The 25,814-nt window shown below is 39.3% G+C and overlaps 1 protein-coding gene across 1 annotated transcript in view; it reads left to right on the top strand.

The window, feature by feature from the left end:
* Positions 1-7,256: 7,256 nt before the first annotated feature.
* Positions 7,257-25,814, top strand: part of ENOX1 (ecto-NOX disulfide-thiol exchanger 1) — a gene marked incomplete at its 5' end in the record, with an annotated part of 43,934 nt that continues 25,376 nt past the window's right edge. Inside the window, 2 exons of the mRNA XM_010013657.1 lie at positions 7,257-7,441; positions 22,603-22,710. Coding sequence (XP_010011959.1) covers positions 7,257-7,441; positions 22,603-22,710 — 293 coding nt within the window. The remainder of the gene's footprint in view (positions 7,442-22,602; positions 22,711-25,814) is intronic.

Raw genomic sequence — 25,814 nt, 5'->3', positions numbered from 1 at the left:
CCCTACACCTTCTTTGCTATTTGCAAAGAGATATACTTCATTACACAACAAATAATGAGCCTTCATAAATTACTGATAAGCCACGTGTGTAGTAAACCTAGAAAGAACAGTGCTATTGCTGAAGTCTGCTAGGCAGGAAGAAGTTTTGAAAACTGACAAAATCTCTCTTCAGAGAGATGCTTTGGTTTCTCAAATGTTACATCTGCCTGTACTGGGTGGGACTGATAAAATTGCAGTTAAGTGATGGTGCAACTTTTCCTTTTTTTTTCTTTTTTTTCCTTTTTTTTTTTTTAGCATACTTCCACTTACTAATTATTTGCCAGCAAGTTTTATGTGAATAGGAAGCCTGAAAATAATTCTCATGAGTATTCAATCTAAACATCTGGTATCATCATGAACATAACTGGTATAATGAGCTTCTCTGCATTGAACACAGACTGCATGGTGAGGAAAGGACTTTGAAGCAACTGCACCTGAATAAAGCAGATTTTGTAAAAGAGTAAATCTCCCTCTCAGTGTGTAGGCCCTAACACTCAGTAACATTAATGACAATAACCCCTCCACATATAGGATAATTAGTGCCCTTAGAGTTTAAATTTGCAGATACTGAGACATTCAAATGAAGTGTGCCTAACGTTAGAAAAAATGTTGAAATTGCTTCATTGTTTGGTTACATTATGTCTGAAGGAGAACGAAGAAATTGTTCATGGCTTGGTTAGCTTCTAATTGCCCCAAATTATTTATTTTCATACCATTCTAATTCTGGTTTTAGATTTTATTCAGGGTAGTCAAGTAGCTGCTTTCAAGCTTCAACCAAAGGATTCCTTTTTTTTTTTTTTGAAGATCCATGTGACATTGTCTATTTTTCCAGAAACACAGGAAAACAATGAAAGAAGCATTTATTGAAGAATGCAGTGTAGGAATAATGTTGCCTTTATCTGACATATTTATATGCATCCACGTTGACATCTGAGCACCATTTATGCTGGTGATCAGGTATTTAGTAACTGTCCATAAAGAAAAGAAAATTCCTCTAGGAACTCGAGGCAATGGATCAAAACCAGTTTAGATTTTGGAGGACTCAGGAACATGACATTGTTATAAAGTGGTGTGAGAAGATGCCTCAAAGTGATCAAGGTTTACCTTAATTTTACTCTTCCAGCAAGCTTCCTGGAGATACCATGAAAGAGTTGCTTTCCCAAATGCCTTTGAAGTGTGCGCAGAGCATGTGTAACTAAAACTTGGTCTCAGAGCTCAGTTTTTATGGTAGGATTTGCAAAAGTCAGATGTGAGACAAGTGGATCTATACCTGGGCAGTTATATGTACAACATAGGTTAACAATTTTTCAGTTGCTTAGTGTGTCCCCCCACCTGAGAGTCCATCCAGCAATTTCCATTTGCAATGAGGGCCATGCTTTCCTTTGTATCGCCTCGCAAACCTGACCTTCCACCTGCCTCAAGGTGCGGGTCTCTCACTGGCATTACATCACGCACTCCTGCCACTGAATGACCATGACAGGTCCTCAGACTGTAGCATAAAATTTAATTTCCTGGAGGTTAAAGCACTAAATAGAGCTTTACAGGGTAAAATGAACTAGGGTGTAGTGGTACCACCTAGTCTATGGAACTAGAAGTTTTTTCCTTCAAGGCAGCCCCAACCTCAGCATCACCCTTTCCTTGCCCATGCCAGCATGCACACACCAGTGTATCCTATTACAGTTTCTCATTCAACACGAAACTGGGCCCGTTACTCACTTTTGAACTCTTCCTCCTAACCCGTTAAAATGCCACTGCCTTTCATGGGCCACCACCAGGAGTCCTGCCGCAGTTCCTTTTCTCTGCCTTTACATATTGAACGCAGATACAAAATTTACTGTTGTTCCACCTACCTCTTCCCTCTTGCATTTATTCTGTCAAAATTCATATGCAAACCTTGTGACCTCCTGTTTGACTTCCAGGAGTTCCTTTTCTTTGTCTCTCTGTTTGAGCCCTTTCTCAAGATGACACGCAACATACCTCCTAACACTGCCCATGCTATACTTCTGCTAAGACCATCTTCCTTACGAATGACAAATGCCATTATTGTATAACTTACCCTGTTTTCTACAGCATCAAGAAATAGCTCATGACCTTCCAGAAACATTTTTATTAGCTGATTTTCCCTTGGTTGGACTGATTCAGAGTTCACCTATTCGAAAAACAAGCAAGGTAGCTAGAGGCCAGGGATAACTTTTATTGTTTGTATTTATAGTTCTGGACTTCGTGTCCTTATTTCTCTCCTCTCACATTTGTTCAGTCCCTCAAGCTGAAAACTCTTTGAAGAAGTAGCTGTGTCTTGCAAGATGGCTTTTTTTTTGACATTGTAAATGCTCTGCGATGGGATTGATGCAAAAAATTACCATCATAACAGCCATCATTTTGGCAGGTTTTGATACTTCTCTTGTTGCTGTTATCAAAAGAAACATTATATAATTTAAAACCTTATTTTCAAGTCAGAAAATTAGGATAATGACATTAATAGAACTCAGGTAGCAGGAAGGTTGGGGAATATGCTCTTCATCTCTTTTCATCAGCCTCACTATAGATAGATTGGTCGAAGTTCCAAAATCCTAAGAAATTCTGCTGAAGAGTTTAGACCAAAAGTCTGAAGAAAGACAAATAAGCACAGAAGTTTGCAGTTTTACGATCCGTTTCTATAAAAGTATAGAAGAATCTATAAAGAAAAAAAAAAGAATATATAGAAAAAGTTCTTCTAGGAGGACCTAAGGGAAGTCTGTGCTCTAGAATTTACAAGCGGGTTTTCTGTTACTGTTTTTAGTGTTTGCTCATTTGTTTTTCAGATACTACTTCCAGATTGCCTCAGACTCTTGAGATAACCTGATTATGCATTTCAGCTCAGAGTGTCCCTAGTTTGTGAATTAGTAGTCTGCCATTAATGTTAATTCTAATGTTATTAGGCATCATCTAATGATCATTTAATGAGAAATGCACAGCACAGGTGTGCTTTAATAGAACTGGTAGAAAATTTTTAATTCCCCCTAATAGCCTCGATAAATAGATACATCCAGAGATGTGATGTGTTCACTTTATTTCCTGGCCACTATGAAATGATGTGAGTCATAAAATACTTCAGTTACCCTGTATCACCTGTGAAGACATACTCTACATTGGCTCCAGTGGGCATTATTATGTATTAAGTTAGATGTAGACAACCAACTACCAGCTAAAAGTGAAAGGTACAGATCAGTACTACTCATAAAGAAAGTGTGCTCCTAACTACCTGAGACAGATGACCTAGAAAAATAAAGTTGTTTGGTTTTTTTCTGAGGCGTCAGGCAATGAATTTGTCCTTAGACTTCTGTGGATTTCTGATCAGTCACTTCTTGTAAAAAGAGTGTCTTTTCAATTTGGGTCTATCCTGAGACCACTACATTGAATCTATCTTGACACTGAGGCTATTGCCAAACTGTATATAGCACTTCTGCCTCAGCACAAGGAAATCACACTAACTTTTAGATGTCCTTAAAATATCTGTGTGAAGGCTTCACTCACTTATATATGTATAATCTTCCTCCAACTGCTCTGAGACTGGCAGGTATCATTTTGCATCCCTCAGTAAAAAGTGCTGTAAAGCGTATGTTGAGTTGGTTTCCAGCTGTGTTTGTTTAGGTAGGAGTATTTTCTCTTGCTTTCACCAGGGGCAGCTATTCAGGATTCTTGACAGAGTTTTCTTTTGATATAGCTTTCTTCTATATAGTTCTTCTGTAAATGCGTTCAGCATTCATTGTCTTTTTATGCTAAGATGCTTTTTATCATGTCTCAGAGAGGGATTTTGTAGATGAGTATCTGAACTACCAAACTTAAAATAGCTTGAGAAGTAGCATGGAGATAAACTGCGTAAACATTTATTTTTAGAACTAAAACTACATTCATCAGTTTTTTTCAATCAATCAGAGCAAAAAATTCTGTAAAAATTTGAAAAAATATTTCTTTTCAAAAATGCAGATTCCCTTCTCCCTACAAATTCTCCTCTAATTTTAGTGTTCAATTAAGTATCTTTCTTTACATAATATGCAATCAATTACATATTAATACATATCATTATTATAATGAAATATATTTTTTAAATATCATTAGTTTTATATATAATATATATTTGGTTTGGAATCAAAGGGGACATTGGTCTGAATTCAGAATTTTATTAATTTTAATGAACTAAAGTATCAATATCTTAAAATTATGCTAGGTCACACAAAAAACATTTCTGGTTTTGTTTAAAACAGTTACCCAGTGTTGAATGACCTGGAGTCCTTGGGGTCCACTCGATATCTGTCTTTGACTTATTTTCCTTTTCTGCTAACCACTCTGTTTGCACATGTTAAGAACCAACTATTTGTACCTTTAAATTAAACAACATAGGAACTACATACATTTAATGTCATATCATTTTGAACTCTTATCTGTAATTAATTCATTGAAAAGCTTGTGACAATCTAGTATGCTGCTGCGCTGCTGATATATATGTGTTGCATCCTCCTTATTTAAGGACATATTTCTACCTTGGACTCTGTCTTTAATTGCTTACTATGCGTAACTAGGAAGATCGCTAGAGTGTATAATAATGTTGATAAGAAATTGTACACCTCTGGGAATCCTGAATAGTATCTCAAACTTTTCTCTGCTGTGTTCTTATTCTCTCACTTTAGGTTGTTTGAGGTATTTCCATTTTGTCCTAAGACAGATTGTAACCTCTTCCGAACACAACCTTTTTCTTCTGGCCTAGAATAACAGGGCACCCGCCCTTGGATGGGACTTTTTGGTTGTACCATAGCATAAATTACTGTCATACAGGTTTTAAGATAGCATACTAAATATGATTTTAAAATAATGAAAATATTTAATATTTGAAATAATGGTATTCAGAGGTGCAACTCTGATTTTTTTAGCAGTAAAAAGCTGTATTGTATTTCTGCAGGAAAAATGGTCCTGTGACCTGTTCTATTTGGATGTGGTATTTTTTTAAACACTAATAGGTTCATCACATACAGGTTGGTTACTTTTGCAATATGTCATAGCCCTTTCCATCCCCCTAATTTACTGTCCTTGCAGCAGACTTCTCATGCTGTTCCTAGCCCTGCACAATAGCTTTAACTCACCTAGGAGGACAAAAAGGAGTTCTCTAACCAAGTATTGTGACCCAGAAAATACACAACAGCAGCTGTGTAGATAGGGCAGCCTGAATTTCAGGCGAATATAGGTCCTAACCCACTTTTCAGTGGGGACGGTAATTAACAAGTACATGGGTCTTACACTCAGGAGTTTTTTAAGAGCTGGATTAGGTGATGGACAGCAGATGAATTACTGCTCCTGATCTGGTGAAGAGGTCCCTGTCCATGGCAAGAGGGTTGGACTACATGATCTTTAGAGGTCCCTTCCAACCCAAATTATTTCATTTTGGCTTGAGTTTTGTTATACTGAGATGTTAATTTCCTTGACCTCTTTTTTTTTCTTTTTTTTTTTTTTAAATCTCTTTTATTATAGCTTGTTGACTTTTACCAAGAAAAAAAAACAAAAGGGTAAAAAGGATTTCATCTTCTTATTTGCCCATTGGACTCATCATTTCAATTTCTTGAGGGTAATTTTTGTCATGGAAGGATGATTACATGCTTTTCAGAACAATTTAATTTGATGTAACAATACTGTAGCTATTGCTAAATCTTCCAGAGAGATTCTGTAGAATATTTACCCAAATTAAGCACAAACCCAGTCCATGTCTGTATTTGAATGGTAGCTGACTATACTTTGTTTTGGATAATGCATTTGTACTATTTTAAAATGAGTAAAAATTATCTGAGAAAAAGGTAGATTTGTCCTACCAAAGATGAAACATTTTTATTGGTAACGAAATATTGTGACATTCTATCTAAGTGCTGATATAATTTCACAAATGTTTTGAATGATGTTATCATGGGGAACAGGGGACTCTTTTATCTGCGGAAGTCTAGTCAAGAGAGGCCTAACATTAAATGGAGTTAATACACAATTTCCTGTAATTTGGAGTTTAACCATATTGCTATTGTAGGTGGGCAAGGAAGAATTCTGTGATACCAAGCCTGAAATCATTTAATCAGGAATGTAAATCAGTTATGTGCTTCAGTTACCAAATGTTGATAGCATTGGCTATGGCAGATTGTTGTTTTTTAATTACAGCTGCTCTATAATGCTGTTGTGTTACCAGGTTCCAAGAAGGAAAATAGTATAGTATGGTGCTTTGTTATGCCAAATGACCACTACTTCTGCCAAGTATAAATATTACCAGGAATGGATTCTTCTATAGGATGATAACCACATCACTAAAGTAATGAATGCCATGCTTCCCTATATGTATTTATGTTTGGATAATTTATTTAAATAATGTTCCTAGTACATGCTTTATAGCCTTCTGCCTTTTGCTACACAAATTTTAGCTTATATTGCAGACTGTGCAAGTCGTTTGGCAAATGTAATTTCCATCCCTGCATACTAATCGATTTCTTCACAAACACCTGCTATCAGTTATGATAATAAAAATGCCATTCTAAATTGAAAAGGGGCCAAATGGAGCTTCCTAAGGAAATGACTTAAGTATCTTTCAATGCCTTTAATGTAGTAATGTTCTTGTAGTGCCAACACTTTTTCTGAGCATTTGCATTTTATATAATTTTACTCTATTACATAATATTTCTGTCTAAATGGCTCCTCATAACCATTGCTACGAAGTAGTTCATAGTAAGATTGGAGAGGAATTTCTGTGTTTCCTCTCTCATGGGTCTAAATCCAGCAACTTTATGTAGTCAGAATTCCTTAGCACAGATCTGATTGGAACATCTGGCTGCTACACTAATATAAATACTAAACGACTGTATGAGATCCTATAACATCACTGGAAAAATGCTGTAAAGTTGGTGGAAGCTTTGCCCTTGGACTGCATGCCAGTTTCTTCCTAAAATATAAGCCTAAATTTAGCAGCCAGATTGCAAGTAGCATTCGAATTATCCAGGGTCGCTTTTATGGCTCCTTCCATCCCAGGAAATAACTTCCCAGCAACAGTCTTTGCCAGAACCTAATAATTTTCAGCTCTGCTGGGTCTTGTCTCAGCTCTGAAATGTCTCACTGGCTTTCAGCTGTATTGTCATCTCCCCTGACAATGTCCTCGGCCTTATTTGTAAGGAAACAACCCATTTTACTGATTTCTTCACATTTTCTTTTTCTCTTAGCTCTAGCCGCCCAAGCGTATGCGCTGAAGGAAGAGAATGATAGTCTTCGATGGCAGCTGGATGCTTATAGGAATGAAGTGGAGCTCCTGAAACAGGAGAAAGGGCAGCTCTTTCGGACAGAAGAAAGCCTTACAAAGGACCAGCAGCTGCAGTTCCTACAGCAGACAATGCAAGGCATGCAGCAGGTATTGCTAAGGAAGAAAAGAACTGGTCTTTTTTAGGAAAGTAGTACCATGGGAGTGTGCTATACTTAAGACTATTAGTCATGAAGGTCCTGATTTCTTTTCAGAGTCAAAATCTTATGGATTTTAGATGGAGAAAGGGGAGGAGGAATTGGGGACATATTTAGGGATAGCTATAAACTGTAAACTGTTGTTCTTTCAAGAAAACTCCTTATGCATGTTCTAGTTAGGAGCAAATTACTTCGGTACATCCTCTGTTGCTCTCCTCACTTAATTCAATTGGCCCTGATTCTGCAGAAAGGTTCAAGAAAGTTTGTCCTGTATAGCATAGCCAATATTCTGTGGTATCTTCATTTGCATTCATCTGCATCTTTAAATGCATCTCTGCTTCTCAGTTTTGCCTTTTTTTCTGCTCTTGTTTGAGGATGACTGAGGCATCTCCAGCTTGTCCAGACTAGCCTCCTGATAACTTACAAGTGGATAGCAACATCAATGTTATCTCTTGAGCTTTTATCATTTATACTGTCCAGTGGATGTAACCTTTTCATTCAATCATTTTTAAAAGTGGGTTGGTGCAGCAACAAAGCTTTTTCTCTGACACCAGTCAGCGGGAAACTGCAATGTGTCCCTGCAGTGGGAGGTGTTTATCATAAGCATTCTCCCTTGTTTGTTAGTTATTCCTGACATTGTGCTGGGCAAGTCTTGGCAAGCACATCCAGACTGTTCCCAATGCTTCATCTAACACATCCACTGATACATAAGCACCCCTCATTCAAGACGCATGTATGTAACATCTTTCCTGCCCAGGCTTTTATAGTCAGCTGATACATGATAGAGTGCAAGGGCAGTGGCTCACCACAACACTGGATTGGGTTCCCAGCTAGAATAGAGCTTCTCAAGATGTCGCTGCAGAGATTCCTTCGTCTGTGCCCTGAAGCAAGATGTGTTCTCCTCTATCACTCCTGGTTATTAGATTCCAGAAGGGGACAAGTTATACCCACTTCCAGATTGTACTAAGCTGCTCTATTATGATGAAAACCAGGAGACATTCAGTTACGTATGAGCTGCCTCATTGAGTAAGGAATTGCATGGCTATCATGGTACCCATCAGATCCAACAAGTCTGTAAATTCTGCCTAACACAAAATAGCAGAGCACAAGACAAGCCTACACATGTGTTTATATGAACATAAGCACCTTTAAACCTGCAGATATTTAGAAAATTTGGGTGATTCATGGTATAGTGGAATTATTCTGAGCAAAATATTTGAAGGATAGAAAATAAGTCATTGATAATTCAGGAATAAAATCTTTCCTGAACTTAGCAATGAAGTAATTAATCAGAAATACTTCAGGTTTCAGTATATCTTAGATATGCTTGAGGTCTATTCATGATCTTATCCTTATATAAATGGATACTTAAATATCACTTGCTTCATTAAATTTAACTGCATATATAAATATTGTGCTAAATTTCAGCCTAGTGCTAATTCTCCATTAAAATTAGTCAAAAGTGGGCACAAAATACTACTAAATCAAAACACTATAGCTCTAACCCTCATTTTGCATTATTAGAATTTCCTACCTGGGGGCTGGATGAAGGATAATCAAGTCTGTAGAATATAAATAGATTTCTATTGAACTTCAAGCAAATGTTAATAATGCAAGTCAATAACAGAGCCAGCAACGGACACTGTGGTCCCTATTCCTCTGAGAGTTACTATGTTTGTGACAATTTTGCTGTAAGGTTATGAATTTTTCTAGTTTGCCATCTCGGGGTCAGACCTACTAACTCCCAATGGGATATAATTAGAGATGGCCCAAGGAGCTGGAGAAGACATTGCAGATAATCCAGTCTGACAATATGCTGAGGAGAACAGCAACACAGAAGCACGGGAGGTGGAGTTCAGAATACTTTGTGGGAAATTATCAGTCAATTAAGCAGCTGGATGATGGCTTTGGATTTCAATGATTAGCCATAGTCATGACATCCCATAACCTTTGTGCTTTTCATGCAGTTTATGCAGGAATATTTAGAAAAACCTCTTTGATTTAGGTAGACTCTGTTTTATTCCAGCTTCATTTTGTAAGTGTTGAGAGATGACAGCTTTAGCTGAAATCCATCACTATAGCAGGTGCTCAGCATCTATAGAAATCAGTCTTTCTATGAAATATTAAACATACATCAGGACTTGAGTAGTAATAATTTAACAAGAAGACCTGTATTCCCTTTTATCCTTTTGTATATATTAAAATTAATTTCAAACAATGTAAACTGAATGCCACTGAATTCCTAAACCCTGCATATATGTCAGCTTTAAAAAATGTATTCTTCCTCCTTCTTTCCTCTTCATTCTCCTCCACTTTTTTGTACACCTCTTGTTGTTCTGACTTTGAAAACTAGAAAGCAAGTGATTTGAACTGCAGCCTGAAAAGAAGATTTGTCTGAGAAAAAGTAGATGCATTTTCTAAAACAAGAGATTTTTTTGTAAACATATTTGGTGCCAAACAGTAGCAAATAACACAACATCACTGTATTTTTAATGTACTTCTACCATCTGGATATTCTTTCCCACATTTGCAGGACTGATGAAATGAATGTTTATTTTCTTTTCCATCACTCCTACTGATCCAAAGTAGCATCAGCAAAATCACACAGATGTTTGCTTATGAAGTATACCTTATGGGCAGTAATAGCAACTTGCTTATTTATTGTGTCTAAAAAAGAAAATCCTTTGGACTAATGACATTGAACTTATGGGGGTTTTAGTCAACTTCCTCCATAAAACTGTGTCACAGTTTAATTTCATACCCACTGTGAGATCTCAAACAAATGGAAATAATGTCTTGTATCCATGGTAACAAATGAGATACACTTTACCTGATTTTGAGATGGAAATTGAATTAACTTGTCACTGCTGAATAGGTGGTATTGCCTTCAATTTATTTCTATATGAGAACACACATACCAAGCAGATCACTTTTTGAATGGCTGTGTCTTTCCAGCAGTGTTCAGCATTCTCTAACAATGTCTTTGATCACAAGGAAGGATGTTTTAGTTGTAACTATTTTTGCAATACTTCACAGCACAGCTATAAGGATTTTTTATATCTTGTCTTTCTTTCTGAAATGTTTTACCAGGTACATGACTATAGGTAATACAGAAAATATCACCTTATAGTGTTTAATGCTTGCCATTCTAAGACTCAGTTTTCAGTGTGTACATAATTTCTCCAAATTTTAACCATTTGGGCCAGCATATTCATGTGGAGTAGCAAGCAGAACTCTTTTGAAGAAATTCTCATCAAAATGTTTCAGCCATTCTAAGAACAAAGCAGGAAAACTATGCTTTTCTTCTTTGTTGTCCACCAGAAAAATTCTTGAGGAAATCCACTTACCACCTTCATGCTTTGAAACAAAACCTCAGAGTTTGACAGTGAGTCTCTATTGGATTAATCATGTGGTTTCTGTATCTTTTATAAAATCTGTCTGAAATCTATAATGTTAACAAGCCTTTGAGAAATGTTAGTTTGCCACATTGGAGATGGCACCATTAGCATATGTCCAAGTAAAAGATTTTTACTGATCATCTGGGGCTGTTCATAAAACGCCTCCATAGCATAGCCACTGGCGCAATGTTTTAAGCATCAGGTTCATCCTAAGTCTACATCAGACACCTCCTTTAGCATGGCTCTCTAACTGAACAAGTTAGTTCTACCTTTTCATCAGGCTTAATTGACCAAGGTATGGGGCTGTGCTGGCATAGCTGTACTGATTCCCAAACTGGTTCATTTGCCAACAGACTGGTAATTCTTCATGGTGGTTCATTGCATCATGTAAATGTATGATAATGTTCTTTCCTCTCACAGCTCCCTGAGCATGGTGGACTAAATTTAAGCTCCTGCAGGCAGGGGTGTAACCCAGAAATTCCCATTTAAATCATGTTTCCACCTATGTTTTCTCCAGGAAATGTACACAAGTGCCTACAGTTCTGCTACTGCACATGCTGGGGTGTATCTGGGACATTCAAGAGGCACCTCATTGCCCCCATCCCCTAAGGGGCCTGATTCATTAGCTGAGCTTGGGTTCATATGCCTAACGCACAGGGACAGCAGAAGCTCCCGTTTGTTGGCGGTGATACATTAAAGCTTAGCCACAGGGTTATTACGTGAGCAGGAGATGTGCAAGGGTGCCTCTCCTAAAATTAGTGCTCGGAGTGGAAAGCAAGAATAATAGGAACAGTTGTGGGTGATAGGTGTAGGGCTGACATAAAGGCTGATACACTGCTGTGGGTGCTGCTGACTCTGTTAGCTCAGGATGTCCCAGCAGGCAACTGAACATACTCTGGCCCTGTTGATGACCCACATGGGTGTCACTCTGATGCAGCATGATGAAAGTCCTCTTTTGTCTTGTCTTCTTTTTTTCCCCAAACAATATCAATTTCACTTAAATAGCAATGAAGTTTGCGAACCTGAGCACTCAGAAGCCAGGAATTGCCAGAACTACTGCCTGAGTATTTTGCTTTGAATACCTCAGAGACCCTTCCTCATTCAGTGCTGCAGGCAGAGAGTACACATTTAATCATCACCTATTCAATATCCTCCTGTCCTTGCTGTTCAATATGCAACTAAAGGTCTTACTGCAAAGGCCACACTGCTCCTGACATTTCCTACTTATGGAGGACTAGCTTTTATGGTTTACTAACCATTTAGCATGTAAAATAAATAGCATGTGCATCTGGTACTTATACACCTTTTTTAAAAGGACTCTGATAAATGCCAGGTGACTAGCAATCATTTCAGGCTTTCAGTGGACCCTTTTGTCTAAGTGAGATGACAAGAGTCATCTCTCAGCTTTTTTAGTAAGATCATATACATCTAATGTATAGTAACCATTCTGAGTAGAAAAGCAAGAAGCAGTTAGTGTTGGCCTCACTGTGCTGCCTTTGAAATGAAGTGGATTTCTACCATTTCCAGCCACTGGAGCAGAGCTAGTCCATATTTAGATGCCCTCATTCAGTTGGCAGAATATTTTTTCTACAAGCAAAGATGTCATTGCTCAGGTCTTCCCTCTCCTATCCTATGAGAAGTAAGGGGTTTTTTCATACAAGTAATGGAAGAACTGGCTATTTTCATGATCCACTCTTTTTCGGTGGAAGCAGGGAAGACGAGCAGATTTCTGTCCAGGAGGTTTCACCAGCTAGCAGGGCCATCGTGTGACTTTTTTCCACATCACTCTTCTAACCAATCAACCACCAATTCCAGTAAGCCTCATCTAGCATTTTGGTCTGCAGCTCTCAGATCCTTCACAGATGTCAGTAACTGTCATAGCCATTCCTTTCTCTCACATACAAATGTCCTGAAATGTCAGAAGTCACAGACACACACTGTTCACTGAAAATTGCCAGATCTGGCCCAATGTGAGTGCCGTGACCATTATAACAACCACTTACGTTTGAATATACAGGTTCTAGTAGCAGTTTAGCACTGAAATTAGCATCCATTGAATAGATGGAGCATGTTATGGCTATATTTATTAATATAGCCTAAATGCAGAGGAGATTTATAGTCTATTTTATCCACCTACATTTTGCTTACCAAGCATCTATTCAGCACATAACCCACTCAGTGTAGTTATGCGCAACTATAAACTGATTCTTCTCCAAATGCAGTATTAAAGTCAAGAGTAAATAAAAGAGAGAAAAAACATTACCTCTTGTATTTGTGTTTTACCTGCTGAATAAACAGACCAGAATAATTAAGTTAGAAATGTTTTTTATTACTACTTTTGCTGTATGAATTCCCATTAGATCTTTCTAATTTCCTACAAATGTGGCACTGGAGTAATAAGGGCAATATTGATCAACACTGATAAATTTCTAGGGAATGGCTACAAGTGTGAAGGACTGGACCCAAAGTCCAGATGTTCAGTTCTAGGCCTGTCTCTTCTTCTCTCACCTAATGGTTGATATTTAGACACTGGTTAAGAAATATGTTTGCTCCCAGGACAGAGAGAAATGTTCCTGTAAGTATTATCTTTGTTCCCCTGTGCTTTCCAGGGCTTTGTACAGTATTGTCCACATTCAAACTTCCAGAAAATGCTCACTCTTTCTGATTATATTAAAAAGGGAAGGGAAGGGAAGGGAAGGGAAGGGAAGGGAAGGGAAGGGAAAAGGGAAAAGGGAAAAGGGAAAAGGGAAAAGAGCAGCTGGAAATTAAATGCTAGTTATTTACTAGGTCTCAGACAAGCCAAATGAGTTCTCTCTATGTTTAACAACCTTTCCTTATTGAAAGTATTATTTAATTTCCCACTTCTGCCACCACCACCTCAGCAATATTAGGGGAAGTGTAAATAAGGGTCCACAGATGCTTTAAACACCATATTCTTGATAGCTGTTCTAGTGGTAAGATGGTGGAGGGTAGCATCTTTTTGCCTAATACCACTGGTAAAGCTGAACTGAGATTGGCAGCAAGAGTAGCCATTTTGGAAAGTAATAATTAGGTGAACACATTTTGTTTAAAATACAAAGTAAATCAACTAACATCTTCATTAACATGCTTGTGTAGTCTAGTGGTAGTGAAGGAAAAATAAATTTTACAGTTTAGTTATCTTACGTGAGTTTTAAAAGATCCTAAATAACAATAGCTTGCTGATTACATAATTTCCAAATGTGTTTGATGCTATCATCACTAGGAACTCTGCTTCCACTACTAGGAATTGTGTTTCAGTGGAATTATACTGCGTAAATTGATTCTATTCCCTAATACCATTCTTCTAATTTAAATGTGCCAGGTCTTTTAATTCTCCTTCAAAATAAATAAAATATTTCTTCTTGAATATGAAATCAAAATATGAAAAATCGAATTTGCTCTCTTGAGAAAGAGCATGCTGTATCATGCTCATTTGCAGTCCATGAGAGAAGAGATGGGATCATACACTTCAAGTGCAGTTGCATGGTGAGGAGGTATCCACAATGGATAGGTACAGGTGAAAGGATGGAAAAGATGAAGTTGCTATGAATGGATGATCATGTTTTAGTTTGACTGTGCATCATACCATGTGCCAGCTGGTTGCCTTGTAGGATAGATATGAGGACAGAGGGAACATGACGCTCACCTGGGATCAGTCTTCTTCCTTTGATCAGGATCAGAGCAAACTATAAGCCCACCTGTCCAGTCACCTATTGCCAGTAATGTAAAGAACTATGTAATATGCCAATCACCTAATTTAGCAAAGGTAGTAGAGAGCTTTATTAATGAGGTGAAGTGGGCTTTCGTCAGTTTTCTCCCCTTCATAGGTCATCATGAAAATCAAAGACTTTGTGTAATCTGCTGTAAAAGTCATATCCCAGAGAGGGATCCCTGATGCTAGCATTAAGTATCTATTAGTAAACTGCAAGAACTTTATTTCTGAGAAGAGGGGTTGGTTCTGTAAGATTCCTAAGGACCTTTTCCTCATTTGATTCAGAATTCCATAGCTGGACAATGAAAACTTGTCTTTCTCGAAGAGCAAGAGATGTACACTGCCTCTTGTAGTTGCTGTGGCTGAATTACTGTGCCTTACAGAAACAAAAAAATGTTGGGAGCTAATTATCTGATATCTATTAGGTATTTTTTAGAATCACAGAACATAGGTCAGAAGGTATGTCTGGAGGTCACATACACCATCCCTCTGCTCAAAACAGGGGCCGGTCTGGAGTTGTCTCACTTTTGCTCAGGACCTTGTCCAGCTGTGTTGTCAGTACCTCTGAGGATGGAAACTCCACACCTTCTCCGAGCCCTTGTTCAAGTGTTGGCCACCCTTACTGTGGAATATTTTCCTTATATCTAATAGAACTATTCCTTGTTGAATATGTACCTATTCTCCCTCAGCTCTTATCCAAGAAAAGCCTGAGTCTGTCTTCTCTGTAACCTCCTTGTAGGTAATTCCAGTGTGTCTGTGTCCATCTGTTTGTTTTTTCATTTGGCATATTTCTTGGGTTCAGCCTTGCCTGCTCTTAGTCTGATTGCTGTAAAGCTGTAGGATCTCTGCAGTCAATCTAGCAGGGGGTGGGAAGCACAGTAAACATCTCCCTAAAAAAGCAGCTGTACAGAGTTCTTCAGTAGTGCCACCATATGCACTCAGCTATCAAGTGGGTGTCCAGCTTCCTGCCTCCCTCTGGGGTGGTTAATCTGCGGAGCTAATATGTTCAGCATGGTCTTTGCCTCTGGCCAGAGAGCCAGGAAAACTCACTTTGTAGGTGGATGTCCAACAAGCAGGAGCTGGGCTGTTGACCCATGTGCTGCCCACAGTGACTGGGGCAGGGGCGTCAGGGCTAGGACTCTTTAGTCATTGAAACTCCATGATCTGTCCAAATAATGCCATCTGCATAGTTCCAGTGAGAAAGGCAGACCCTAAGAGGTGGGAGCAATGAGAAACATTGTGCTATTACACTGTTTCCTTTTACTCTCTTGAAAAAAATCCATAATCATACTCTATTTTAGTAATTCCTTGTCATACATTAGGATGGATGTATGTTGCGCTGATGCTGCAACATGGCTAACTTCCTTGAGGGCTCATTTCTAAAGCTTCTTTGACTTGTCTTTCACATTCTCCTGTTTCCTTGGTGATTTGTCTGGCCTCATTGGCGTCTTGTTACTAATGCATATTTGCTCAGCTGGGAAGTCACTTTCTCATTATTTCTCAAGCCTGCCATGTGCTGGCCATTTGTGAGATGAAATCTTGTGTGTGTTACAAAAAGAAAAAGACACTCTTCCAGACAGTCTGTGGAAGGACTGGGAGAGGGATTTTTATTCTTATTTTGCAATTAGTTATGTACCTGGGATTTTATTTTGATTCATTATTGCTTTTCCTTCTACCTAAGGAGGATTCCAAAAAGAAATATTTACCATTCTTCTCCTCTGTATTTATGAACAGCTTCTAAGAATTTTGAAACATTTATTTTCCTTGATGATTTTTGTGCTTTTCCATTCGGCAAATTCTACCTTCTTTTTCTTTCTATAAAATAAAGTTAGAAGAGACACAGCAAGGTTTTACTTTAGGGAAAAGAAGAGAATAAAACATCAGAAATTGCTAGCATAAGTGAGTGTTTTAATTTTCCAGTGAACTCTGCAGTCCTTTAAATGCCTTTGTTTTCATACTTTTTAGATCTCTGATTCTAGTGTAGTTTAGGGGAAAGGGCTACACTTTTGCACAAGTGAGAACTAATTCCTGGGGTTACTGTTTGGTGTGCAAGCCTTAGTTTCATTTGGACTGAAAATGGTGGCCTTGGTTGGGATACAGCCTGCCTGTTTGAGGCACATTCTGCCTTAATTTAGGCACATCTTCCCATTTTTTCTGTATAGGGATGTATTTCCTATAGGTAGTAAGTAGAGAGTAATATGCTGCCCCAAAATGTTATATGGATAGGAGGATTCAGTTTGCCTGAGTTCACTAGGTGTCTAAGATGGCTGTGAACTGAATTGGCTCAGTTAAGCTGTGTAAGACCATCCCTCTGTGACTGAACATGCATTTCAGAAAGATTCACCCCAGATCTTCTCTGGACACTCAGTAGCTACTCCAGAAATGGGAGAGGGAGTCTGTGCCTCCTTCCTACAGCTGAACAGGCTGGATTTGCTGAAACTGCCTGCACAATCTGTGACCAAAATCAGTGCTCCCACCTCAGAGGTGTTCTTTTGTCTGCTCTTTTTTACTTCCCTTTCTTCAGGCCTTTGTAACCTTTTCATACTTCATTTCAAGCAGCTTTAGAGAAAGCCATAGCCAAAATAGCAAGGGCAGGACCATTCAGCAGTATAATGGCTAAACTTGTGGCAAATGCTGGTTTTCCTTTTTCATTATCCTGTCAGTTTTACAGTATCTTAAGTACAGCCTCAGGCCCCATGGTCTCTTCTGATCTGCCTCCCTTTTCTTAGCATGATAAGTTGATGGTTTCGTGCTGGAAACCATACTTTCCTTCTGAGACCCTTCTCTGTCCTGCCAGGCTCGGTGGGAGACCACACTTCTAGATATGTCCATAATTTATGTTTAAATGTACACATGTAACACTGCCTTTTGGGGACCAGTGAAGAACTGTGAGCAGGGAGGAGGAGATGAAAGAGAAGGAATATTTCATGGCTGCACAGTGGTATACAACAGCAAGCTATTACTTTCCCTTTAGGGCTTCTCATATATTTTGAGGCACTGCGTGTTGTTCAGTTGTTAGCATTCTTGGCCACACTGGCACCGCATTGTACACAGTCTGAGTAATTCAGCTGGCTTCAATAATGCCATCTATATTTAATGTTTCAGAAGCTGCGAAGATTGGTTTAAGATGGTAATTTTCTGTCTGCACTTTTGAGTTCTACGCAATATGGGTGGTACTGAACTGTCTCTGACAGAGATTCAGCATTGGAAGTGGGAATGTGTAAAAAAAAACCAAAATAAAACACACACACACTTCCCCCATATAAAGAAATTAGCTACCCATTTATGTACAGGGAGGATTTCATCCTCATGAATGGAGGAAGCTTAACACTGGAGAGTGATATTTACCATTTCTGTATAGAGCAGCTCCAGAGCTGCCATGGGAAAGAGGCAATCTGTGTTGCTTTTTTATTCTTTCTTTTTTTTTGTCTAAAATACATCGATTGAACTCCGTAGAGACAACATGTAGGGTAATTTTTTTCCCCTTTCCTCTCTCCTCTCTGGAAATTCCAGTAAGAGGATACCAGTGATGTCTGCCAGTCTGACCTGGACTTACTTCCTGGCTTCACCTCTTAGGGTAAACCATGGTGACAAATGTTTTTGGTTCACATGAAGATTACCTCAGCTTCCAGACTGGTGATGGTAAAGCTCTAGACTGCACAGGTGTCTCTCTCCAGGATCCTCAGAGCTGCAGTGAGCACCGTAAGATGCATTTCTGCTTCCTGACACTGGGATTTTCGCTCAGGGAAAAGGCCTTTGCATAACTTACAGGAGATCCTCAGAGATCCAAAGAATTACATGCTGAGGACCCCTGGAAGAGAAGAGTGAACCAGACATTTCCTGGCTGTGTAACTGAGAAGTTCCTTTGGGGAAAGTGGGAAGCTGCTGTCTGAATGCCGTGGCTGTGCCACGAAGCTAGGGACATCAGGGCTTAAAGGAAATGGCCAGAGAGATGAGACAAGATTGAAGGAAGGGACACTTTGATAGATGTGTTGGCAGTAGCTGTGAGACAAGCCAGCGCGACATAAGAAGTGGGAAGTGGGGTAGCAAATGCTGCATGGGTAGGTGGGCAGGGGGGGGAAGTTCTGGTAGAAAGGCTAGATGAGATGGCAAAGTAGGTGAAACAGTATCAGACAGAACAAACAGTAAAACCAAGAACAGTTTTTTATTTTAATTGATCAGCAACCTGAGGGGCAGAAGAAATATCTATAGGCTGAATTTTTAATAAGCACATTTATGTGAAAAACAAAATAATTCTGAATAATTAAATATAATCATCCTGGCATCATTCATTACAATCTTCACGGAGAGGCAGTCTGTTTATAAGCAGGCATGACAGCAGTCCCTGTTTACGAAACTTGCCTCGTTCCTGCCAGTATAACATCCTCTTCCCATTTGCTTCTAACTTTGCCAAACATCATGTGTTTGTGCTGAAAATTTTCAGGCTGTTCGTCTGTCTTAGGCTGATATTTTTCTCATCAAATTTATTTCTTCGTTTTCCAAACTGAGACCAGAAGAGAAAAATATGCTGTTTGGCAAGTAAAATTCCTCGTTACAACTTCTTGGTGGCAGCATCAGGAAAAAGAAATGTCAGCAGCCGACCCATGCAAAATTAGCAGGTTCTGCAGCTTTTAGAGATATATACAAGGAAGAAAAAAAAAGAAAAAAAAAAAAAGAGAAAGAAGTTTAAAGCCCCAGGGGATGGCTACAAGGTTTATACAATTCTGACATCTTTGGGAGATGGATGGGAGGATCCCAGTTCTGTGAGTATAAAACCTTGTGTGTGACTGGGAATACAGTACTTTAGTTACAGATACTCTATTTTCCTCACCCATGAAACTAGGACCCATTTGTTGCCTTTGAAAATATGACCCTATGTACACACAAGAAGCCTGCAGTAGTTGACAGTTTAACCATTAAGACTACTGGAAGGTTTTATCTCATATCAAGTGCTTTGCAGCTCACACTGCAACCAGAATGCACACTCTTACTCTGGGGAAACAAAGCATATTAGGGATTTTCCTGGGGTTCCTGTTCCTGGCTGGTCCAGAGCCAAGTACAAAGACCAGGGAGCATCTCTCTCTCTCATGCTTTCAGAGCAGAGAGTATCTTCCACACCACTTTTTCCAATGCTCGGGCACTCTTGGAAAAATTGCCTCAAACACAAAACAGAAAAAATCAGGATCAAAGGAAGGGGAATAAAATTAGACTAAATTACAGTGGGAGAGTGCAGTGGCAGATGTGAAAAAAAAACAGTGTAAGTTGGTGAGCTGATCTGCAATGTGTAAAATTTGGCCATGATAAAAAGATGGGGAGGGGATGGGTAGAATGGGGAAGGAGATTTCAGTTCTGGTGGAAGTGTAACAAGTTCAACCCATAAATGAAATTTGGTTTCCCATTTGTAACAGTCATTCAGTAGCGAAAAGTTTTCCCAGGGACAGAGATGGACTGAAAACTCACTTGGGACTTTCCAGATGGGAGTTTACATTGTTCAGAAAGATGAGCTCTAGAGCTTCTCCCAGAAACTGGAGTAAAATCTCTGAAACAGGATGAAGTCTAGATGGTGGTGGTTTTCTTTTTGGATATGCATGACTATTAGCTTCCTTCAGAGGCTGTGGAGCAAACAAAATCTCTAGTGATGTTCTCCTCTTCAGACTCCCTGGTACTTGTAGCACCTCACTGGGACAATGATGATAATCAAATCACATTGACTGGATACAAACAGAAAGGCTTCCCTCCCCCAGTAGATAATTGTCTAGGTGCATTCCTGACTTTGTGTGAGGATCATTCCATCCATTTTCACTCCTCCATAGAATCTTCAGAGACTGACCACACTGGTGAGACATAACTGCTCAGAGAAGACTCTGCAATTGGGGGCAAACATGCCTTTCTGTTAACACCTTTGCCATGTTCAGGTGTGTAAGGCCCAACAGATTGCAAGTGAGAAGGACAGGACATTTCACCAGCCCCTATTAGGTGACACATCTGCATGCCAAACCACAGGTGTCTCAGCTAGTGACTCCTGAAAAGGCATAAACTATCTTTCTGGTGTCTTGTATGCTCTACTTCTCTTCTGAGGATTGAAGTATCTTCTTTCTAAATTGCAGAGATCACCTAGAGCTATCCTGGATAGAGCTTAATGGTCTGTAACAAGAAGAGGTTACATGGGGTGACCAAATGTCCCTTCTGGGCTAAAAAGTTATGAAAATTCTGGAAAGCTATAACTGTGCTAAGGACCTTCGTGCGTATCAATGTGTGACATATGACAGGATAAACAAATTCAGTCAATCTTCTGAAAACAGGGGATAGTATCCAAAAGGCAAGATGAACACAGGCCTGAGGTGGCAGTCCATCCCTGGTCAGGGAATGCCAAAGAACAACTTCCCACACAAAAATTAGCTGGGCAAAAGCATCAGTGGAACAGACCTTGTTATTTCCTGGAAAATATTGAGTTCTGAAATGCTCTTGTGCTGCAGTAGAGTCAGTATGCACACCTGAATGTCTCTTAAATGCTCCCAGGGAGTATTCCAGGCAGAAAGACCCATCAAAAAGCTCACCTAGCTGGACTGTAGAGTGTGTTGAGATATAATCAGACATATAACCACATTTATTTCTACTTCAGTGGCTGAATTAATCCATCATAGTGGTGTTCAGTACAACAAAAATACACTATCAGTAACTCCATCCGTCCCTGAAATGTCATCTGTTCCCAAGCAGCTCTGAAAACAACACTGGTGACAAGTCATTTGATGCCTGGGACTTCCAGTGCAGTGAAACAAGGCCAGGGACTATTTCTAGGTTTGCTGACTGTAACTCACCAAGACGCTGAAGACCGGCAACATCAGTTTGAGTCAGAGTTACCAGTCCTAAGTACAAGCATAAACTAAGCTTTAGATGCTTAGATACATGGTTAGATAGAATCATAGAAGCATAGAATGGTTAGGGTTGGAAAGGACCTTAAGATCATCTAGTTCCAGCCCCCCTGCCATGGGCAGGGACACCTTCCACTGGACCAGGTTACTCAAGGCCCTATTCAACTGGACCTTGAAATTTCTCATTCAAGAAGTCCCTAAAAAGGAGTGTGCTTACAAGCAATAGATAGCCCCAGCAAATCAGTTTCCTTTCTTGATCACTAAAGGAAAACACCATAAACTCCCTTTTTAATCTCGTCTTTGTCTCCTTCTTGCTTTTCATCAGTGTCTAACATTCATCACATCAATACAAAAATATATAATTATTTCAGAATTAATTAAATCTACTGACCTGTTCTTGACAGTCACAATAAGCCTATGCTGAACCTAAAGCTAGACAAGACCAGAGGATGTGAGCTTTTAAAGTTGTCCCTACATTCCAGAATTCTCTTCATAAAAATAGGTTTTGGTCACAGCTTTCTGTTGTGACAGTTCAGATCAGCAGTCTTCCTGGCTGATATATTGATTGTAGGGCGTCAGTCTTCCTGATCTAATAAAATATCACTGCACAAGGGATAAAAAGGAGAGCTTTTGTCTTCTTGGCAACTCAATGTGAAAGCTTTCCAGAATATTACTTTGCTTAGAATGAAAATGGCTGTGGGCCAATGACTAATTATATTAAAGGGCTGTGCTTTTAAATTATTTATGTACCATAATGTTTACCCTGGTATTATTAAAAGGAGCGCATATACTTCTACAAATAAGATTTTGGTTCAGATGAATGTGACAGTCGCTCTGTGGGTGATATACTGTACCAGGAGTTTCTACTTTAATGTAACAAATAGCTTAACACATGTTAACAGATGTATTATTCACAGAGCACTGCTGCAGAAGGAGATGCAGATGAAAATAATTTACCTCTGGTCCATTTAGACGCAGCAGATTAAGCAACAATAATAAATGCAGGAGCAGACTGCAAGGCATTGTTTGAAATGAGGATTTATCAAACTGAGGATTTAAAACCGCTTTGGATCCAGACGATGCTAACCAGAAATTTCTTTTGTTTGTGCAGCAATTGCTGAGCATACAGGAAGAATTAAATAACAAAAAATCCGAACTGGAGCAAGCCAAGGAAGAACAAACACATACACAAGCAATGCTTAAAGTCCTGCAGGAACAGGTGAGTATTTGTGGTGGGAGAAAAATGTTGGCTGAGGGGATGGCTTCACCTCCAAAATCCATAGAAGTCTGACTACAGAATACCCTGTGAGCAAGACAGAACCTTATGTGGCCTGTGTGTCTGCTCTGATTAGCATTTGTGAATGCAGCCAAGGCTAATACAGAGTTTGAGAAAACAGTGAAAAGGGATCCTTATTTTATTAGTATTGGCTGTCATGTCTGTGGTTATGTTTCCTCTTATCTTTTTACGTAGATATCAGTGGTGTGTATTTTCTCTCTGAATTAACAAAGAAAGTTAAATATGCCTGAAACAAAACAGCTGTTTCTTTTAAGACTAGTATTGAAAAAAATCTGCTTGACATGTCGTGTGCTATTCATGCCAGGAATATATGAAACACTTTATCGTAATGCATTAAAAAAGTAGTTATCAATGCACTTATTTAAGGAGTAAGAAGCAAACCTCTGTAAATCTGATTATCACACCTTCTTTGATACTAAGGTGTCTTACGACACTGAGTGTATCTGATAGTTTTAGAAGCAAAAAGAAAATCTGGTGTTAAATCTGTAAATCTGTAGATGGACCATGTGGCTGGGACACACTGAGGTCACAAATCCCCACCTTTGCTGCACAGGCACAGTTTTGCGACCTTATTTTAATCCTTTCTATATAAACTTTGAGCTAAAATGTTTGGTGACTTGGTTAAATGTTTGCAATTTAAAGGCTGTGGGATCTGAATTGATTAGATGGCAGACATTCAAAATGCTGATGATTCTTATGTTCAAGGTTTTTCAGCATGTATGTCTAAATATGAAGAGAGATTTATACATTTAATATATATATTGGGAAAACTAAACTATGTTTACTTCAGATTTTTCTAATACTCACTATGCAAGCTGTGCATTGTTCCACATTTAACATTTGTCTTTGAACATAGCTAGTGACAAATATATTCTAGAAACTAATAATTTAGATTCGGGTAAAAAAAATAAGCTTTTATATTCAGATGCATGTTCTTAGCATTTATGGTTACAGAGATAACCTTCCAAATGAGAGCTGATACAAGCCTGTAAGTCACAAATGCCATGAAGAAGAATGGATTTGGTAATGACAGAATCTTTGTAAACACAAAATCCATGAGATCTCTTGAGTTAATTGTGTCTCATTTCCATTTTTACATGGCATCCAAGGTATGGTGTTATGAAATACTTTAAAAAATAACAATGAAATTGCATGAATTTACTTTGCATCTTGGTAGCAATTAAACACTGCAAAACCATATAGGAAGATCTTACAATGCTAGGCCCCAGCAGGGACCATCAGGGCAGACTTCTGAATCTCTGCAGACTCCTACTAATTGCGAATCAAATGTGCACTCATGCTAGGCAGACAGACGAAACAGTAGCTGGAAGAAAGGCAGGATGGATCTGCATTTCTCTAGAGAATTAGTTCTGAAACGTGCCCAAAGCCAAGACTGTAAGTAGCCAGAATTCCTAAGGAATGCTATGCAGCCGGTGTGCTTCTCCAACAACCCTGAACCAATTCCAAAACTTTCTCAAACAGCAGAAGCCCTAGCAGTAATGACCCTCACTTGCCAAGGGTCACGACTTTCCTTTACAAGCACCAGAGCTCATCTGTGTGTTATATCCATAAGAAGTATTGAAAATTGACGATCAAACTCAAGTAAATATGAATATTTCTTTCAAAAATAAATAGCACCAGGCTCCTGCCTCAATTGCACGGCTTGGTTTTGTAATACGTTTGCTAAAATCTGCCTTTTTGTCTCAGGCTGGCGGAGGGATCCCACCTTGCTTCACCACAGGCATGTTTGCACAGAGGGGTGCAGCTGTGCCTGAACATGTCTGGTGGCTCAGCACGTCATGCACTGATCCAGTTGCACCAACCCAGCTATGTCCAGGCTGGGATGTCCTGCTGGGAGAGGTCCTATTGGCTTGTGCACCATATTGCATTTCTTTATCCAAAGGCTTCTGGATCAGATCTGTCCCGTGGCCACCAGCTCTGGTTTGTCAGATGGATTCATGCCCACTGGTTTGAGTCAGACCTACCCCACATGGCATTAGACTTATCAGAGACTTCTAACTCCTCAATCCTTCTCCTTTCCTTTCAGGAGGGCTCTTGGTTGTTACTGGCACTAGTTCAGTGTGTTGCCTCAGCATGCTCTCTGCTGGTAACATCACGCTCTCCACCACTGACCTGCAATGGATCTGTCATAGGGGGTAAGGCAAGTCCTGTTTTTCCAATATTGTATGTTTTTCTGAGGTGCCTATTTCAACATTTCACTATTTAGGATGTGAGAGAAGAAAATAATTTAAATTTTAATTTAGGAAAAAAAACAATATTGGAAAAAAAGGGACTTCACCCCGTTAGCCTGTGGGAATGCAGCTGCACATTTTCTACCCGTAAGTTTTCCACCATTATCTCCACTGGTTCACCTCACCTCCTACGTTACCATCCTAACATAGATGTGGATGCTAGCACCTTCTTGCCTGAGCTCTGGCATCCTTTCAGAGCATGGCATGCAATAAAAGAGATGGAAAGGCTCAAGCATCCTGTCTGCATTAGATTAACCAGCGGAGCAGTGCCAGGGCAATGATGGTAGGAAACCATGGTTTGCTGAAAGCCTGCCAGATCAATGTAAGCTAGAGGCTGAGCTCACTCTCCCATCAAACGCACATGTGGCTGATAGGGGGTGGTATGTCACCAGCAGAATGCATGTGGAACATTGCCCAAGGAGCCAGTAGTCACCAAGGGCTGATGGCACTTTATCAACCTGGAAAAGGAAAGGTAAAAGGTAATAATGAACAGCACTCCTCGATCACTCAGGGCATAGCATTAGCATGCAGAGCAGTTTTACATACCCGAGCACACTGTCCTGGCCTCATATTCAGATGAGTAATTCAGCTGAACTCAACAGGACTGCTCACATGAGGTGAATTTCTATAAAGAAGAATTGGCAGAATCGGGAAATGGCTCTTTCAGTCATACTGTGATGCAGAAATACCTAATTCTGGTGCTTGGCTGGAAGTACCTATATCAGCTCATTCCTACCAGACATCCTTACAGTGGGGTGGTTTCACAGGATCTTT

The sequence above is a fragment of the Nestor notabilis genome, unplaced genomic scaffold, assembly GCF_000696875.1.
Source record: "Nestor notabilis isolate BGI_N333 unplaced genomic scaffold, ASM69687v1 scaffold3694, whole genome shotgun sequence".
In the NCBI taxonomy this organism is placed as follows: domain Eukaryota; kingdom Metazoa; phylum Chordata; class Aves; order Psittaciformes; family Psittacidae; genus Nestor; species Nestor notabilis.
This window is presented reverse-complemented; position numbering and strand designations above follow the sequence as displayed.